The sequence below is a fragment of the Atta colombica genome, unplaced genomic scaffold, assembly GCF_001594045.1.
Source record: "Atta colombica isolate Treedump-2 unplaced genomic scaffold, Acol1.0 scaffold108, whole genome shotgun sequence".
Taxonomy (NCBI): domain Eukaryota; kingdom Metazoa; phylum Arthropoda; class Insecta; order Hymenoptera; family Formicidae; genus Atta; species Atta colombica.
Window position 1 is genome coordinate 127415 of NW_017259193.1, and position 20100 is coordinate 147514.

Here is a 20100-nt window from a genome sequence, read left to right on the forward strand (position 1 = left end):
CTCCTTAATAGGCTTATTCCACTCTTATTTTTTTATGCACAAATAATGTTCTCTCTCTCTTTAATAATTTGATTTTGTCATTTAAAAAAATGTGTTTAACAAAATATATTATTATTACATAAAAAATTCATCTCCTTGTTATAACTTTTATATGATAAAATATTTTTTACGTTATAATGCTACAAAATGATGAAATTTTTTATTTTAAATTTGTATAAATTTCAATATTTTCATAATATCAAAATCACTGTTAAATTCGTAATATCAAATTATACCAATTTGAGATGTTTTTAATCACTTTTATATAATAGATTACCATTGCTCCTACTCAATATGTCGTTAATTTAACTAGAATGATAGAGTTAAATAATTTAATTCAAGAATTACTATAAGAAAAAGGCTGAAATAATTTATAAAATTAATAATTTATAAAATTAATAATAAATATAGGGCTATAAACCAAGCAAGCTCTTAATGCTGAGTTATTATAAAAAAATTTATTATAAAACAAAAGTTTATTATAATAAACACTGTTTGATGACCATCATGCACTATAACGTATCTACATTTTATCCGAATATTTATCACTATTTCTTCACGTTTATATATTAAATAATGCTCACAACTATCCATAATGAAATTGCATTACGATGAATTTATATTTTATTACATTTACCGTCTAAATCATCATGTGTATTGGCGAGTTATTGTTTTTCAAATGAGTCATCGATTTCAAATTGTATTAATTTCAACATTGAGAACAATGACCCAAAAGGGATCGAAACATTTATTATAATAAACTTATGTTTCATAATAATTGAGCATTAGACCTTGCTTGGCTTGTAGTCCTATACTTATTAACTCAAGAAATTAAAAAAAAAATTGACTTAAATTCAGTTTATTATTTACATTAAAATGACGATTAACCGTGATATTAGTTTGTTCTTATTTCCAATATTATTATTCTGAGGATGAAGAAAAAAATGAGAAGGATATTATATATTGTCAATTTGATAATATTTTGATAAGCTATATATTTTTCTAAATATTAAGCGAGAGAATATTATTATGTAATAATAATAATATATCTTTTAAACATTGTTTAAATGATTTTAAATGATTTTTAAACTATTCAATAAAGGAAGGATAACAGTTGGAATAATCTGTGCATTAAAAAATGAGAATGAAATAGACCTATTGAGGAAATCACTATAAAAAAAGCGCAGAATGCTATCTCTCTAAGGTGCACATGTGAAAATGATGAAATAGCATTTTATCATTTTCTTGTAGAAATCTATTTACAAGTAATTTTATAATAAAATTATCTCTATCTATCATTAATAATATTTTTAAAAATTACGTGAGGTACGTGAGGTAGGGATATTCGATATTCCTTACTGATATTCGAGCCGGTAGGTGCAGATCAAAATATATGATCTCCGAAAATAACATGCGTGAAAGCTTCATTTATTCATCTGATCGAATTACAAACAATTTGTAAAGTTTTTCGATATATCACGGTGTAAGAGAAAAACAAATTTTTCATTAATACTCATTGGCTTGTAGCTGTAATGGCGGACTCGCGCCGTTCCTTTATTTCCTTTAATAAGTCTTCTATTTTTAATAAAACAGCGACAAAGTAATCTCAGATCTTGCGATCGAAGAGTTATGGGCATTTACTTTATAAAAAAGGTTTGAGCTAACAGAATACTCCCGCAATGAACAATATGGTTTGTGGCATAATAATTAACTTGATTCTCCAACATCATTCCGTTTTACTTTAAGGTAGATTCTTCTATTATTCAAGTCTATTATTCAAGAGGTTACCTTAATCTCGTTGATGCGTTGATAAATACGTTTACGGGCGTCACATTAACATCGAGCCGTTTCAGCCACCTCTCTATTAATCCTCGTACCGTAATTTGTGCACATTAACACCGAAGTAATCTTCATCATACTATCAAACGCGTCTTAGAGGGCGAACAACCGGTTATTGCGGAAGCTCCAATGAAGAGGATTGCATAAGGATACGATGCTAATATCACAAATGTATTTCATCCGTTAGTGCGCAATTCATTTCAAATTCATGATTTCAGCAAAAATAAAAATGGTAATTTAAAAAAACTTTTTTCTACCTACAATCAGTGTAAAAAAATATTCGTATAGGAGGGATACTTTTCTCAAAAAAATCTTATTTTTAGAAAGTAAACATTAATTGCCAATTTATTAACAAAGAATAAAATAGATTACATATTTATCATAATGATTTTACCTACAAAGATGTAATAATTAAAAAATATATTATCTTAATAAAATAAGCGAAAATAAAATATTATATTATTTGGATGCAGAAAAAGTATTTATATTCAATCGATAAATTTCTAAATAATATAAATAAGGTTCTAAAAATCATGAATATTATTTTTATGAAACTCTTTAATATATGCATTATTAATAAATTGCTATTATAATTAAATAATTAATGTTTGTTTTTTACAAATAAGATTTTTTAAAATAAAAATCCCTTCTTCATGAATATTTTTATTATACGTATTTCTTTTCTTTATAAAGGGCTTTATAGAAATTTTTCTTCGCTAACCATTTTAGTTAGTTTGATACTGTTTACAAATGCGCTCGGTAACAGGCAGTCCATTGATAATTTCTTTTGCGGAACATTTCTTCTGAGGAACGCAAGTATCTGCAAAAGAAGAATTGGCGGAAGCATTAGCGACAGAAAAGTTATCGACAGGAGAAGTACTTGTGATAGAAAAGTTATCGACAGGAAAAGTATTTGTGATAGAAAAGTTATCAATCTTTGCATCTTTTTCAAATATAGTAGAATTTCTTCTATCTGCATTCTATTTATGCAGATAAGTTTATGCTTAAATTATTAGATCTTAATATCCAAACTGATAATTAAGCCTAGTGGCGCCATAGTTCGGATAATAGAAGCTCGACGTGCTCAAAAGAATTTTCTAAACGTCAGCTTCTATTATCAGAACTAATAAATATTGATAGAGAGGAGAATTAGTAAACCTCTGATATCTGAACTATTCGGTTTTCGAACTTTGTCTTGTTTTCCAAATAAACGAAATAATTTTATTACTGTACAGGATGAAAACAAATCTATGATACAACTGGATGAGAGAAGTTCTTTCTTGTATAAAAATAAATTTAAAGTGTAGAATAAGTTTTTTGTCTGAGGCTTTGATTTGAGAAAATTAAATCGTGTAGAGCACACGTGCACTTAATGAAGATGCGATTTACAGAAAGATATTGAAAATCTATGATCAGAATCTATATGGTATTTGCGTACCATAACGTACATTTAACGAGCACACAACTTTGCTTATGATAGCAGAGATAACATTTTTTTTAATTATTTATCACATTTTCTTTAATCCTGCTATTTGTCGTAAGTTGTGTGAACGTTATATAAACATGAAATTTATTATGTCTTTTCACAAACTGTGATTGTATCTTTATTAAGTGTACGTATTCAACGCGATTTTCAAACTTAATTTTTTCTAAAACAAAACCTTGAAAGAAAAAGATTTACTAACTTATTTTCTAACTTACTTTTCTACAAATTACCTTTTGTCGGATTCTGTCTATATAATTCTCATCTTGTATATTATATTTGTTAGTTTAAAAAATATGTGCCCTGTACGAATATATACTTAAAGTACTGTTTTTTAATTAAAGAACAATTTTTTAAATTCACCTAAATGTTACTTTGCCTCGAGCTTAAAATAATTATAAATCGCTCTATCATTATTCTTTAATTCAGATCCGTAAAACTTAATAAAAGTTAAATATATTTGTTTCTTTAATTATTGACTCCCATACAAGATACATAATTGATAATATCTTTATACAACGCAAAAATATTTTATTTCTTTTAAATATTTTACTGTATGTATGAGAAGTTGTATCCTTCTTCCGCGTAGTCCTTATTTGCAGACCGACTTATACACGTTCACATCCCGGCGGAACGATCCCTTCTCAGATTACTGCTACCCTGCACCATAATATGCATAGATAATGATATCTGCGTTACTTTAGCAATTCTGCCGTGCTGTGCCGTGTTCGAAAATACAAGGTTGATATTTCTTCGAGTATCTCGTGACAGAAGGTCGATCGATAGTATATGATAACTTTTTCATGCAACGTGGACCATGCTCGAATGCTTGTCTTGCGTTGATTCAAGTAGAGCTTCTCAAAACACCGCTGCAAGGTGTGGACGAGCTATCTATTTGCACGGCTCATGGATATACATATAAAGCAACTCGATTAAAATTTAAGTCGATTGGAAGGAAATATCTTTTATGTTTGATGAGAGAGACACTACGCTGTACTTTCTCGTTACGAGAATTCTCAATTTGCGAAAACAGATTCAAGGCGAGTCTATGTATATCTTAGGAAACGTTCAATAAAAACAAAGTCTTATGTTACAAAAACAAAATAGCTTGTTGCAGTACTAACGTTACTTATAAGAACACATTATATTGTTTAATGAAAACAATAACGCAAGGACGAAGATAATTTTTCTTTTATAGTTTTTTGGACGCTGAGCAAACGATTCCATTTACCAAACTGTTTTTTCATACAATTTTTAAGAAATTTATAGTTAAAGTTGCAAAAAGGTTTATTTTAATATATTTTGGCATATTACAAGTTATTATAATTAAAATATCTGTTGAAGAAGTTTTATTGTAATCAAAATTAAGCATTACTAGTTTTCTTAACACGATTACTCGCATGGAATGTTTCTAATATTTTAACATATCTCCATTTTCATTGTTATCTTAATGTTTACAATTAAATTAAGGATTAATAATATTACACAACTTTTAGATAAAGAAACATGCAAATTGTTTAAAATGGAACAATTTTTGCTAAATATAATATGTATAAAGTACAGGGCTAAGGTCATATATTTGAAATACTTTTATTTTAAATACAATATCTGTAATATAATTCTATTTTGTATTTCATATTTCAGCAGAGCACATAAAAGTATTTTGTATTTTGCATTTCAAATCGAAAAATTGAAAATATTTGGTATTTAAATTATTAATATTTTGTAATTTAAATATGTAATGAGATTGATTGATTGAATTTTATTATTATATTTGAAGTAGGGGAGACCGGAGCTGATTGTCGTACGAGATTGATTTTCAAAATGCTTACAATTCAATTAGTAAATTAATAATCATATTCGAAAGAGGCAATATTTTTGAACATTGTAAAAAAATGTGAGTCATATTCATATATTTATACAGATTCAGTAAAGATTTAAAAGAAAGGTAATATTTGAGGCATCTTAACAAAATGAGCTGCGTATACGTCTTTTCTTTTTATATACAAAATATTAAAAATATGGAAAAATATGAAATCATCCAACGTTACTTTTATAAATTATTTATTGCATAAACATATTGATTGTAGAAACATTTAAAAAAAGCTATTTGGCAACTTAAATCTGAATGCCTGCATTAACTTCTTCTTAAAACTACGCTTACTGATTTATTCGCAGTTTAGACAAGTAAAAGGCTTTTTATAATTGAGAGGATGGGTGGAATAAAGGCTTAATAAAAAAAGGCTTATAAAATCTTGATATTAAAAATTAAAATAACTTGCTACTTTTTTTATTATACATAAATGAATACAATATTAAATAAATTTATGTAATATCTTTAAGAAGTTATACTTGCTATAAATCTTCTCTATTACGATCAATATTACATAAAAAAACTAATTGCTAAAGGAAAAAGAGTCTAAGTAGAATTGTGTCTTTATTGTGCCCATCCTTTCAATTTTTACTTAATCCCACACAATGAACATATTTGTGACAAATGTCACTTACGTATGTGCTTGGACGTGGCTCACATTGGTATCACAATACAAAAAGTTCTTTTTCTTTAATTATAAACAAACGTTGTGACAAAAATATAAACTAAATATAATGTTGTAAAATATAAATATAGAGTAGTATACAATAATATGAACTACAGAAATTAATATCATGTTTTCATAATTATAGAAAGCAATTATTTACGGAATATTACATCACAATCACGACGTATCAATTTTTCCTGTTTTTATTCAAACAGAATGAATAATATGATTTGTGAATCAATGCAGTCGTATAGATCGAATTACTACTGTCATCTGTTAAATTAATCATATAATTATATATAACAGCGAGTGATCCACTTTGGGAAACGGCCTAAATTAGGCCCTTATTTCAAATACATGCCCAGCTCTGATAAATTACAGTATCATACATTTAGCGAATTTCTAAGGATGGAGTATTAATCCTGGACACACGAGCAATGAAGAATTGAAAACCGTCGTTAGACTTTTTTTTGAGGCAGTCCTAAGAGAAATTAAGAATAATTTGATCGTACTTAGCGTCCAAAAAGCTACGAGAAATGATTTTTTCTCGTTCTTATATTTGAAAAAAAGTTATTTTTGTGGAACAGTGTTATAGTAGTTCGCATTATATATAATTTTGCAATAATACTTAGCATGAAAAAAATATGCACGTTGCATATCCTCTTTCATGACATGTTTCTCTCCGGGGAAAGATACATTATGCTTTGCTTCGTATTTCATCATTTGTATCACTTTACGGAACCTAAATTCGGATCCTCTTTTTCAGAGGATTATGCCAATAAGATGTAAACATAACACGTCATTAATTACGTGAAATAACAAAAGAAATTCTAAGAAAACTTATCAATTGTTTAGTAGTTTATATATTAGTTTAATTTACAATTGAAATAATTTTTTCAGAGAGTACCAATGTAATTACATTTTTATAATTCTTTCTTTGTAGTCTAAAGTCGGAATTCTTCAACGATTTGCAGTTATTTCTTTGTTAAAAAAAATTTAAATTCAGATTAAAAAAATATATAAAAATAGAGAATTATATTAAATAAAGATCGAATTATACATAAAAAATATAGGATCAAAACTACATTGCGTGTGAATTTTTTTACTGGTTTTCAAGTCATTAGAAATTATGAAATTCTGCGAAATTCCGTTTTTTATACGTGACTGCAGAAAACTATAATTTTATTTCCTCAAAATTCCTGAAAGGTATACTTCATACATTTTTTCGGGTTACATACATTACATCAACTATTTTATTTTCCCTATTTCTCCACTTAAATAATACTTTAAGCGCAGCACACGAGCTAAGTCTAACTTGGCTTTCTTTTTTTCGAATATTGATTCTAGCTTCAACAAATTGTTGCTACAAAAAGAGGAACTCGAGCAGAAACATCTGCACCTGTTGCAAATTGTTGAGAGCGAGAAAACGGCCAAGTGGCAGTACACCCAGCAATGCGAGGAATTGGCGTCGGAAATAAAAAAACTCCGAGCAGAGGTTAGTCACATATGCATATTTTATATACATATATGTATTATATTCAGTTTTTTTATGAGTGAATATATATATTTTATGATACTTTTTCCCGGTAATTTTGATTCGTGCTGCGTGCACTTTTTTTATTTCAACTTCGGTAATATCTTCTGTGACATTTTATTATATAATTAGTAAAACCATTTTGTAACAAATCTTCATCATCAATTCTTGGAAAATCTCCGAATGGACTTCCGAAAACCTGAAAGTTTTGATTTTCTTATCGATTTGCAACTATATTTTGGTGTGCTGATTACGAATACAATTATGAAAATTGCTGACAAGATCATTTTCAAAGTCAAATATTAAACTATATTTTTCACATTTAACATTGAAAGTGACCGACTTTCACCTTATCTCCCCCTCTTGCCAATGAGCACACGATTTTCTACGCGAAGCGACTCTCATTAATTCTACCTTTTCTCCTCTGTCTGGGGGCGCGCGACTTAGTTATTATAACTGTATTTTAATATGTTGATAATGTATGTGACCATGAAAAATCATTGATAAGTCATTTTCAATATCAAATGTAAAAAAATATTTTTAAAAATCGGTTTTTCCAAATTTGATTTAGAAAATGACATTGTCGGCAATTTTAATGATCGTAATCAGCGCTCTAAAATACAGTTGTATGCTCGATGAATACAAAAATTAATAATTAAGCTTCAAATTGTATTTATTCAAAATTTTAACATAAAAAAAATGTAATCATATATTCATTCAAAATTTTGAATGTTTTCAAAAAATATTCATTCATAAAAAGCTATGAATATTTAACGCATTATATTCATTCAAACAAAATATAAACTGAAAAAGAAAATTTCAATAAGCAATCGTTATCTCTTAACTATAACCGGTATTTTGATGACTCTAAGTAAAAAAATGAATTTGTCATTGTAATATTCAGATTTTATAAAGGAAACTTAGAAATTTTGAAAAATATTTTAGAAAGATATACATTGTTTATTTATAAATTTATTTATTTGATAGAGCGCCATACATATTAGGTGTGGGAAAAAGTTCGTGGCGTTTTTTTAATGCCATTTAATGGGAAAAACGCCACAAACTTTTTCCCATACCTAATATTTCGATATAATTCCAGTTATATAAATATTTTATAGGATATCTTGGGCGCGATATTTATTATGGTCTGTGGATATTAAATTCCAAGATATATTATTTATTCTCAATAAAAATAGTTTTTGTTTTATCTATAGGTTAAACAAGGACGCCATCGTATAAATCGCGGGCTAAGTGCACGATGTAATCGTAGCCATTCATTTTAAAGATTTCTGTTTTCTCTTGTAGGTTTTTCAAGCTATAAGTGATAAGATAATACAGAATAAAAATGGATACGAAAAAAAACATTCGTAATTATATTAAAAAAATATTTATTCAAATGGAATGAAAAAATATTTATTCGTTTCTTAACGAATAAAAAAGAAATATATTTGCATGAATATTATCATTCATTTTTTGTTCATTTATTCGAATATTAGATGTATTCATCGGACATATTATGTCATCAATCGACAAGAGAATCGGAACTTTTAGATTTTCGGAAGTTTATCCAAATTTCCTATACACATATCACATGAGGAATTTTTTACTTTTATTTTATTAATATTAATATTAATACTAATATTAATATTAATATTAATACTTCAAAGATTATAATATAGATTATAATATAGTGCGGATAAAATTTTTTTTCGGAAAATGATTAAAAGGTTTCTTTTCTAATATTTTACATATGTAGTTTATTACTATATGTATATGTAACTGTTTTTAAAGTTCAATTATTTTCGCATTACAATGTCACACAAATTAATTAAATTGTTTGTTATACATTTCGTAATTAAATTTTAATTTCTACATGGAAAAAAATTATTTTGCATTAAAAATTTAGCTAAATACAAATCTAAAAATAATTTGTTGGAGTATAAAAAAATTATATATAAGATATCAAGTGTAATAATGCTATAAAAAGTTTTGACATTCTGACAATCAGCTTGATCTATATAATTATTTTGACCGTTTAATATTATTTTAATTCTGATCTATGTATCTCGTTAAATTTTTAAAGCCCGACCATTCTTTCCGTGATAATAAATATCAAAATAACTTTCCGAGTACTTTTGAAATTAAAATTTAACTTCGCTTTCGTTTTTAACTCGAGTAGCATCACTAGTCTTAACTCCTTCATTAATTTCATCTAGAGTAACTACGGTGTATATACGACGCGCGAGGATTTACGCCGTAGAAGTTAGAAAAAACAGAGAGAATGAGAGTAATTTTCTTGCAATTGCAATAAGCCTTTATATTATATTAATATTATGTTATGATTTCAATTTTTTTTACTATTAATATTAATAAAATTATCGTGAGTTGAATCGATTTGTCACTTTAATAAATAGCGCCATCATTAATTATAATCTATATAAAATGATTACTGTAGGACATGCAAAAGACATAGTGGTTATTTCGTGATACATGAGAGGAATAAAGCATATTGTAACGAAATACAAGTGCTTTACTCTTGTATTCTTTGTTTAGTTGTCTTGTATGTCCTATTTGGAACATGCAGCATTTTTAGCGAGCGAGATTTATGCCCAAAGTATGTATACAAAGTATGTATACAAAGTGCGTAGATTAAATTCAGTGCACTAAATGCAATAAACGCATTACGTAAAATATGTAATATCATAACACTCGTAATATATAAAAAATTATAATCATTATCTTTGTATTATTATTTCATATTTATCATTTTTATTCCTTAATAAAATTTTGCAAACATATTTTATAAGTTATTATTTTATGTCTTACTTATACAAGTATTATTTGTAAATTTTTCATGAGCTATACATTTTACCTCTTCTATGAGTTTACATTTTCCTCTCTCTATGAACCCACTTCTATAAAATATATGTATACAGCAAAAATGAAAGACTGACAAAAAAGTCAAAACGTCCGAAAAGTTTTAAATATATTAAAATTTAGCTCGTAGTTTTTATTGTTGATTAATGTTTATTATGTTTAAAAATCTAAGAGTAAGAGAGAGAGAGAGTTTCAAAAAATTCTTTTTTTTAATACGAAAAATAAGTATTATAGATTTTTTTTTCTATAGACAGTACAAAGTTTTACTGGTATAATTCATTTATTTTAAACATAGTAAATAATTAATAAATTAAGTTTTTGTTAGATGCGGCGTATATACCGGAGTTATCTTATTTATGAATGTCTAAGTTTGATAATTAAGCTGATATCATATAAAACTAATGAAATTATTATGTTGTAGGAGAATTGATAATATTTTATCCAAGTGCTTATTCAACATTTAATTTAAATTTTGTTTAAGCATTTCCATTTGGTTTATTGAAGAAATTACATTTAAAATCGTTAAAAACGATTTATTTAAGAAATACGAGAAGATGTTTGTTAGGAATTATTTTTTATGTGATATTACGGATTTTGCGATGAGAGATTCTCATTACAGCTATGTGCCCTAAAAAAAGAGCTAAGGCCTTCTGTAATGCCGATTTATGCCAGTCGACCGGCGGTTCAAAGAACTATGTCCCAAGGTACCGGAAGTTTGTACAGCACATTCCATTCATACAGTGTCGGTGCTCACAGTTCCGGCGGCTTCGCTCCCGGATTACGCGATATCTCGGAGGGCTCTATTGAAATGCAGAAAGTTAAGAAGGTTCAAAGCTTTTTCAGGGGTTGGCTGTGCCGACGACGTTGGAAGCAAATTGTTGAACAGTACATCAAGAGTCCACATGCCGAGAGCATGCGCAAACGGAACAGGTAATTGTTGCTGCTTTATCGCATAAAACCAATGATGTCCAACTAGTTTGCGCATTTCGCTTTTCCATTAATGGCTTGTCATGTCACCGCGCTTGTCATTTCAGTTACGTTTTGCGTGGCTACGGAAATAAACGTCATAAGTGAGTTTGAATATAATTTTCAAAAAAAAAGACCAAAAGATGTTAAGTAGCATAGGTTTTTTTTATTAAATAAAATTATGTACTCTTATGTGATTGCTATATATATAATGAATAGACTTATATATTATTTTTATTCCGCGGCTGAATAAAATCATTCTCTCGCTTGCCGAGAGATTTTCGCTTAATCATACCATTCCTATATTTTATTTATTTGCGATGTAATGTCGACAGTTATTGGCTTTATTTAATTTGCATTACCAATGGTATTAAACGTATATCCTACTATTTTAGCCTGGTATTCCAAATGGTGGAGGCCGAGGAGGAGTATACGGAGCAGATGGAGATTTTAGTAAGCTGTTTTCTGAGGCCTTTCAAGATGGCTGCCAGTTCAAAGAAACCCCCATGTAGTCACGAGGATGTGAATAGCATATTTTTGAATAGCGAAACCGTGCTGTTTCTCCATCAAATCTTCCTGAAGGGTCTCACCTCGCGTATGGAGAGCTGGCCCACTTTAGTTTTAGGTATGGATATATTTAAAACTATTTTAAGTGATATAAATCAATATATTGACAAACAGAAATGTGTGTCAATATATTGATTTATCATTTAATATATATATATCACTTAAACAGAAATGTGTGAATTGTAATATATAATGTTGCGATTTATTTTTATTGTTCGCGATATACAATTGAATTTTTAATTACAAAATCGCATACGATTTTAAATCTCATGTGATTAAGTTTACATGCGATTTAAAATTGTAAATACAGCTGAAAATCACTTTTGTAATATTTATTTATTAAATATTTATACATATAGAAAAATGAAAAATAAAAATTTTATCTCTTTATTAATTATCTCATTACACGATTTACACAGAAAGAACGGTTTTGCTGAAATATTAACAAATTTAGCTAGATATAAATCTGAAAATAATTTTTGTTGAATCATCAAAATAATTATGAATACTTAAAAGCATTGATGACAATGCTACGAAAGATTTTGACATTTTAGTCAACAATTTGAGTATCTTACATAATTAATAATTATTTTGGTTCAAACAAAATTATTTTCAGATCCATATCTAAATTTTTAGATACATACTTTAGCAACATATTATTTCTTTTGTATGAATACTGAACGTACTTTTGCTTCCGATTAATATATTAAATGGTTTAATTTTTAATACCAAATATGGTCCAATTAACCTATTTAAAATTTGTTTTTCTTTATTATTAATTCGTGAAATTTTTTTATATAGTGAATAAACATTTATATATGCTTATACGTAATTTAATATTTAAAATATAAAATAAAAATCTCGTTGCGCAGTATATATGTAAGTATATATTATATTCACTGCGATTCTTAAGAAAAATCACAATTGCGATGTACAATTTTGTAAATTTCATAAAAAAAATATTACGGTTACCACAACCGTGATAAATAATAATAATTTTCGTCCATCACATGGTTGTAATAACTGTAAGATGGATATATCTTTACAGCCATTGAGCATGCAAATCTTACGGTTATCACAATCGTACTATAATTCTTATAATCAAAAAATATATTGATGGGCGACTTTTTGGCCGTCGCAACCGTAACCGTTTTTTCCCATGCTCTAACAAATCCATGTCTATAAAGGTGAATCGAAGAGACGCAAGAATTTCGCGAGTTTAAGTATCTAAAAATTTTCCCTCTAACAATATTAATTTATGAGAGTATATTATCTTACGTAAGAAAGAATAATGTGGATAGAGGTTGTATATCGATCAATCACGGCATATTGTGAATACATGCAGGTGACTTGTTTGACATGTTGCTACCGATGTTATCCATATATCAAGAGTACGTGAGAAACCACCACTATAGCCTTCAAGTGTTGACTGAGTGCAAGCAATCGTCACCGTTCGTGGCGTTGCTCAATAGGTTGGAGAACAAGACTGCCTGCCACGGACGATCCTTGGAGATCTTTCTAACATATCCCATGCATCAGGTAAGATTGCTACATGCAGATAAAATCGATGTTATACGTGAAGCATAGAAGCTCGACACAAGTGTTTCGGAAAATTCAATAGTATCGTTATATTATTATCGTTACGAAGGAAAGAGAAAGGAACATCATCAATAATGTTTCATCCGTGCGACATTATTTTCTTTGCACTGTTCTTTTCTCAAGAAAGCAAATTCCTGCACGAAAAATAAAATAAAAAAATATAACGATTATCTCAATGATGCGAATGTCTCTTTGGGAATGATCGATTGTATGAAATAGTTTGAAAGCTTCCATGAATATTGCATGAGAGCTGACGATCCTATAAAATGAATGAAGTTCGACGGATGAGAAAAATATACATTCCATCGCGCACTTCCGCAAATTCCGCGGAATGCAGAAAATTCCTTTGAAGAGAATTTATTGGCCAAATATAATTTACATCTAATTTAAATATAGCAAGATCTTTTTACTGCTGTAATTTATATTAGACTACTAATTAATTTCTGATTTGTGTGTATCTCTATTCTTGGACATTGCAATTTCAAATTTATTTGACAAGTTTTGCGTTACAATTATTCTCCTAATTTTCTCTTTTTCTCTCTAATTTTAGTAGAACTTGAGCAAAAGTTGTTTTTTTTTATCCAGTTACTTATTTTATTCGTTTAGATTCCAAGATATATAATTACTTTGCACGAGTTATTGGCACATACGCCATATGATCATGTGGAACGTAAGAGCCTTCAGAATGCCAGGCAACAACTAGAGGATCTCTCGAGGCAAATGCATGATGAGGTATTTGTCAATTTATTTCATATAAGCTCATATCTTACCTTAACTTTAAATATTAATTGAATATATTTACTTAATATATTAATCGATTATGTCCTATTTTCCAGGTGAGCGAAACTGAAAATCTAAGAAAAAATCTAGCAGTGGAGCGTATGATTGTCGAAGGATGCGATATTTTACTGGACGTCAATCAAGTCTTTGTTAGACAGGGTGAGTAAAATGAGAGATCAATACTCTCTTTCATAATTTAAATATACTTTGGATTCATATCTTTTTAAGTAAAGCTTATTTCAAGTATACATTCAGATACCACAATTACACATTCTAAAAATGTTCTAATGAATATTTTCTGGGAATTTTGGAATATTTTCGAAAGATTCGTATAAAGTATAAGGGGATGATCTAGGAATATTTATAACATTTTCAATTGTAGCTATTTTCATAATTTTAGAAAAGTCCATAGAATTTCCATCAATTATTATTATAGATAAGGGGGAAAGTTATTATAAAATATTCTGAGAAAACTTTATAATAACTTTCTTATTTATATAATTACGAAAAGAGTTCTCAACATTAAACATACTACAAATATTCCTAGAACGCCTTTTACACTTATCCATATTTTTTGAGAATATGTAAAATTCCTGGAAAATATTTGTAGAACGTTTTTAGAATGTAATTGTGTTATCTGGATAAAAATATTTAAATACTGTGTAATTAAAATGTCGTAATAGATTTGTGTAAAAATTAAAATTATTTCATGTTCTAGCGATAACACATATTATCATTTTTCATTCTAATCATCTTCAAATAGAATTTAACAAATTATAATCACAATTCAGAAATTGTATTTTGTTCATATACATATAAAAGATAATTTTTTGCATATAGAAAGAAGTTGAAGAGCCCAAGCAAAACAACAAGTAATGTCAAAATGACATTAAAATGAATCGAAAATAATTGAAAAATAACTTTTAATGATTATTTTGGAGTCATTTTGATATCATAATGACTTGTTCTGTGAGAATTAACATACTTTGTCGATGTCGATAAAACTGAGGCTGTAGTTCGCATCTTTTACTGTTTATCCTTGGCTGAGAAACTCATTTCTAGACTTGATCGCTGTCGGTAAAGCTCGACGGACTTCTCCATCGTAAGAGATGGAACGTGGGTTAAAAGGCGCAATCGCATAGTTACACGTTCGAAATCGATGACGCGACTTAGTCGCGTCGATATATATTTTCGTATTCGGTTTCATCTCGATCCTGCGCAATGTGTCCTGCCAGGGGCGACGTACTGTTCTACTATTAGCGGGTTCTCATCAAGTAAATAATTCTTATGTTAATCGATTACATGGCTCGATAGCAAATTACGAGATAGTGGCACGCAAGCGGAATGTCATACGTTAGAGAAATTGTAACTTTATCAGTTGTTTTAAATTCGATCGCGATAAAAAGATTCTTTTGACATTTAATTACGATTTTAAGTATTAAAGAATATTTAAAATTTAATTTTAATATTCAATTTAAATCTTAAAAATATTATTAAGAATATCAAATAATGATCTGAGTATCACGCGAAAAGAGGCTCTTAAAATTGAAGTTAATTATATTTGCAAGGAATTGTATTTATATTAAAATATTAATATTATTGTTAACGAAAAAAGGAGAATATTTCAAAAAATGAAGCTGAAACATCGCATACTTTCTAAGAGTAGCAAATGATAAAGTAGCACAAGACCATTTCAAGTAGTAAAAATCTCACAAGCCAGCCTTATAAACACGATCCTGGCAATCCTCGTGCTTGACGCCACATCACATGGTTATCACGTAAACGTCTCTCGCGCTCTCGCCGACGGCAGGGCAAAGACCATCTCGCGAATGTGATCACCTCTCGTTCGTTTTTCGTCACAGCAAAAAGATCAGACGGTGCGAACATCACATTCCGTTTGAGGGTGATGAGGACTAAGATTTGTTCGAAATCTGTTTCTGTGTGTGAGACAATATTCAGCAATATTGCGAGGCTAGAGGTCGAACGAACGAAAGAACGAAACAAGCCGCAACCAATTCGTGGCATTGCCATTTTGTTGGTCTATCAATCTGGCATGGTTACACACTGGATCATGGATGTTTCGCGAGTTCGTTAACATAGCCGCGAGATAGATGGGACCAAGCAATGTGTGTGATATGATAGGGACCAAGGATATTCGGGAGCTTAAGAATCAGCAATAGCTTTTTATCTGGATAAGTCTGCAGGTACACACGTTGTTTTTCGTTCAATAATGTTAAAGGGAAATCTCGATTGAAATCTTCAAAAAATGAATAATAAATAATAATTCTCCATAAGAAAATGGATATGTAAAATACACATGATATCAGATGAAATTATTTTCTTCAAGGAAAAGTTGATTCAAAAGTTTCTATTTTGTTTGATTTATCTGTAGAAATATAAGTATGCAATGTTTCTTTCTAAATAAAAAAAAAAAATGTGAACTATATCTAATTTCAATTGATCTGATTGAGTTAGACATTGAAGCTGTTTTCTAAAATTCTCATCGAAGCTTTTGTTTAATTTTATCTGCTTTCTTCACTTGGAGAAAAATTAATCTGATGAAAGAATCTCAGCGAGTTTAAATTTCGATTCACAGTTTCAAAAATATGCTTCTCATTATTGAGAATATTTAGGGTGCGCGTTTCACTTGATACTCACACTCGCAAATATTATTTGTTTTTGTTTAATATTTGATAAACAACAAAGATGAAATGATTTTATGAATGCTGCGAGCATTAAATGAAAAGAAATCCTTAATATCAAGAGCTGAATGAAATAAATTTCAATTTCTGTATGACGTCAGCAGCAGAGACCTGATACTGTGTATTTCGTATTCGCCGCGGCAACACGTCCAACGTGCTATTTTTAAATGAGCATTGGCGGCTTCCCCTAATTGTATTGATTATTTCAAGGAAACTCGAACACGTCAGGAAGACGAAATTATTTTTATCAAGCATTATTTTCTCCGACGAGGACTTTATTTATTCGTGTGATGTTAATAATAATTGTATAAATATCTGATCGACTTTACATAAATCTGATCTAATTGTCTCACTGGCTTCTTTCAGGTACACTCATACAACTCGTAGATAAACCGCGTGGTGCGCGAAGTAGATTGAGCGCTACTTTTGGCGGCAAAGCCGCGAGCGACAGGGAGGCTGTTAGACAGTGTTTTCTTTTCTCGAATCATCTGTTGCTCACAACGCGACAGTCCGATGATGATGGCCGCTTAAATCTGGTTGCACAGATTGGCAAGATACCCCTTTCCGATGCGGTGCTGATTGAAGATCCGAGTGACCAGGGCGCCATAGATGATGATGGTATGATTAATTAATGAATTAATGACTTGATTTGCTTTCTTTGAAATCTTCTTAAATCGGCAATACAGAAATGTTTAATTAAAAACTGATAATATGTTCAATCAATGTAAGGGAGAGTGGAGTAATGACGAAATACCTAAAGAGAAAATGAAATAAAACAAAAGCCAAGAAATGTTTTTTAATTGCCTATAATTATACACTATTTGTTTATTTACGTCTATTGTCATTTTTTATTAGATTTGAACATGAAATAAATTTTTAATAACAAAACAAACCTCTTGCTGTTTGTAATTTTTCGACTAGGTATCATAGAATAATCACGATTAGAGTACTAATTATCACAAAAGTCATCTTCTAATCTTTTTTTTCTTTTTTTCTTTTCTTTCTTTTTTCTCTTCTTTGGTACTTTATCTTTGGTACTATATCTTTTTTATTTGGTCACCCTCTTAAAATTTTTTTATGATTTTTTGTGATGTTATTACTCAATTGAAAGCATGTTTCTTTCATCTTTTGACAAATGAAATTTTGAATTTTTATTTACAATTTGCGTAAGGTCAAGACTGTGTGTTTTATTGAGTCATTTACATAACAGATATTTGTGAAAATAGAAAGGAATTAATGGCGATCGTTAGGGATTGTCTCATCCAATTCGTTCGTCATTATCCCCCGTCATAAGAATAACAAAATATAATTTTTTTTAGAGATTAGATCGAAGCTATAGATAAAATATATTGATTATAAAAAATATTGTTTGATTTGAGCTTATTTTATTTTTAGCGTAACTCATTTGTATCATTTACACAACAATAATTGTATGCAGTTTCATTTAGCAAAAAAATTATTTGAAAAAGGACCGAAAAATTCAATTATATTTACCTTGAATTCTATGCGCAACCTTATTCTGCCACTATCTAACACTTTGTGACAACTGAGTTGTCGATAAATGAAGAAATAAGATTTGTTTTTAATATATCGATATTATTGTATCTGCCATTATTCCGCATTTGTCATTACTCCATTCTCCCGTATTAAGATTATAAAAAGAACATACACGCTATTAATTACTTAAATTATTTTGTACACAATGTAAACTTTCTTCTCATTTTGCTATATTTATATCCAATTTCATGTATTTTTTAAATATAAAGGTGTATTGCAAGTTGTGTCAAATGGTAGAGAATTTATTCAGTGCTACCAAGTAGCAACTGTAAACTAATTTTAGGACTGTCAGTATGTTCGATGTCAAGCGGCATCAGTGAAAGTAGCGGAAGTGGTAGCGGCAGTGGAACCTCCCAGTTGCAGAATCGCGATTTCAAGATTGTACTTGATATAAAATCCGGTGGACCGCAGGTGATCGTCCATCTCGTGGCGCCTACCATGCAAGTAAGTTTAAATTATACATAAAATTGTATTAAAACAACAATCTTGTTATATAGGATATTATATAGGATACTCATACACGGAAAGAATTATCTTATTGAAGTATCTAAAAATTTATTTAGACACAGAACTTTGAAAATAATCAGAGTTGAGAATTAATTACTTGTAACGTCGTGATAATTACTTTTTTTCTATAACAAATAATGATGTTATATTTTCTTATTTGTAACATTAACACGATTATATATTTTTTCTGTAATGATAACGAATATAATTGTTATTTTATACACGTACAATACATATATATGGAATGTGTTTAAGCAAATTTCAAGAGAAGAAAACATAACAGCACTATGTGTTGTTTGAGTAACCATATTATCATAACTATTATATAGATCTCATATTGAGTTGGCCAATTAGTGACCAAAACAATTTCTCTGAAAAAAGGATACTCAACATTCGATAAAAAAGTAAATAAGAAATTGTACAACTCATTCCTTTTTTTGAATACAACAGTAATAGATACAAGTTTCTTCTCGAAATCAGTAATGAGTGGTTATTCTTGTTTCTGAAATCATTACTTGTTCAATGAGTTATTTTTACAAAGTAATTTTCTCCCTGAAAATAATTTTGTTGAATTAAAATTACATAGAACGTTTTAAGTGTGTTGCTAACAATGCTGGAAAAAGGTTTAAGATTCTAGCAATTAGTTTTTGAGCGTCCTACATAATTATTTTGATGTTCTAAATAAAATTATTTTTACGATACGAATTTGAGTCGATAAAATAGATCTAATAAGAATAAATCTAATTAAATAACAGAAATACTATTTAGTCAAAGTGGATCTTAGTGTTTAAATAATTCTGTGTGAATTTATGACGCATATATACTGGTTCTGCAAATCACGCGTCAAAATCTTTTTTGATATTGAAATGTTATCATGAGCAGAATCAGAATAGTAATATCATTTATTAAATTTGTTAAGTATGGAATGGTGCAGGCAACACACAAAAGACCGTGTTATTCGTATATTAGTATCTGACAAGCCTTTATTAATAATAATAGTAATGTCACAAAATAATTATAATAACGGAAAGCGTATAAAAATGGGAACGTTAATGAAAAAGGCAAGAACATATTATAATATCCATTAAAAAAGGCAGAGAGAAGTTAATA

The 20100-nt window shown here is 28.9% G+C and overlaps 1 protein-coding gene across 1 annotated transcript in view; it reads left to right on the plus strand.

Annotated features, from left to right (window-relative positions):
* The window catches only part of LOC108693185 (ras-specific guanine nucleotide-releasing factor 1-like), a 121296-nt gene that overhangs the window by 78706 nt on the left and 22490 nt on the right, over positions 1–20100 (plus strand). Inside the window, exons 5-12 of the mRNA XM_018201999.1 lie at positions 7249–7396; positions 10932–11242; positions 11674–11903; positions 13191–13384; positions 14051–14176; positions 14281–14383; positions 17293–17544; positions 18767–18927. Coding sequence (XP_018057488.1) covers positions 7249–7396; positions 10932–11242; positions 11674–11903; positions 13191–13384; positions 14051–14176; positions 14281–14383; positions 17293–17544; positions 18767–18927 — 1525 coding nt within the window. The remainder of the gene's footprint in view (positions 1–7248; positions 7397–10931; positions 11243–11673; positions 11904–13190; positions 13385–14050; positions 14177–14280; positions 14384–17292; positions 17545–18766; positions 18928–20100) is intronic.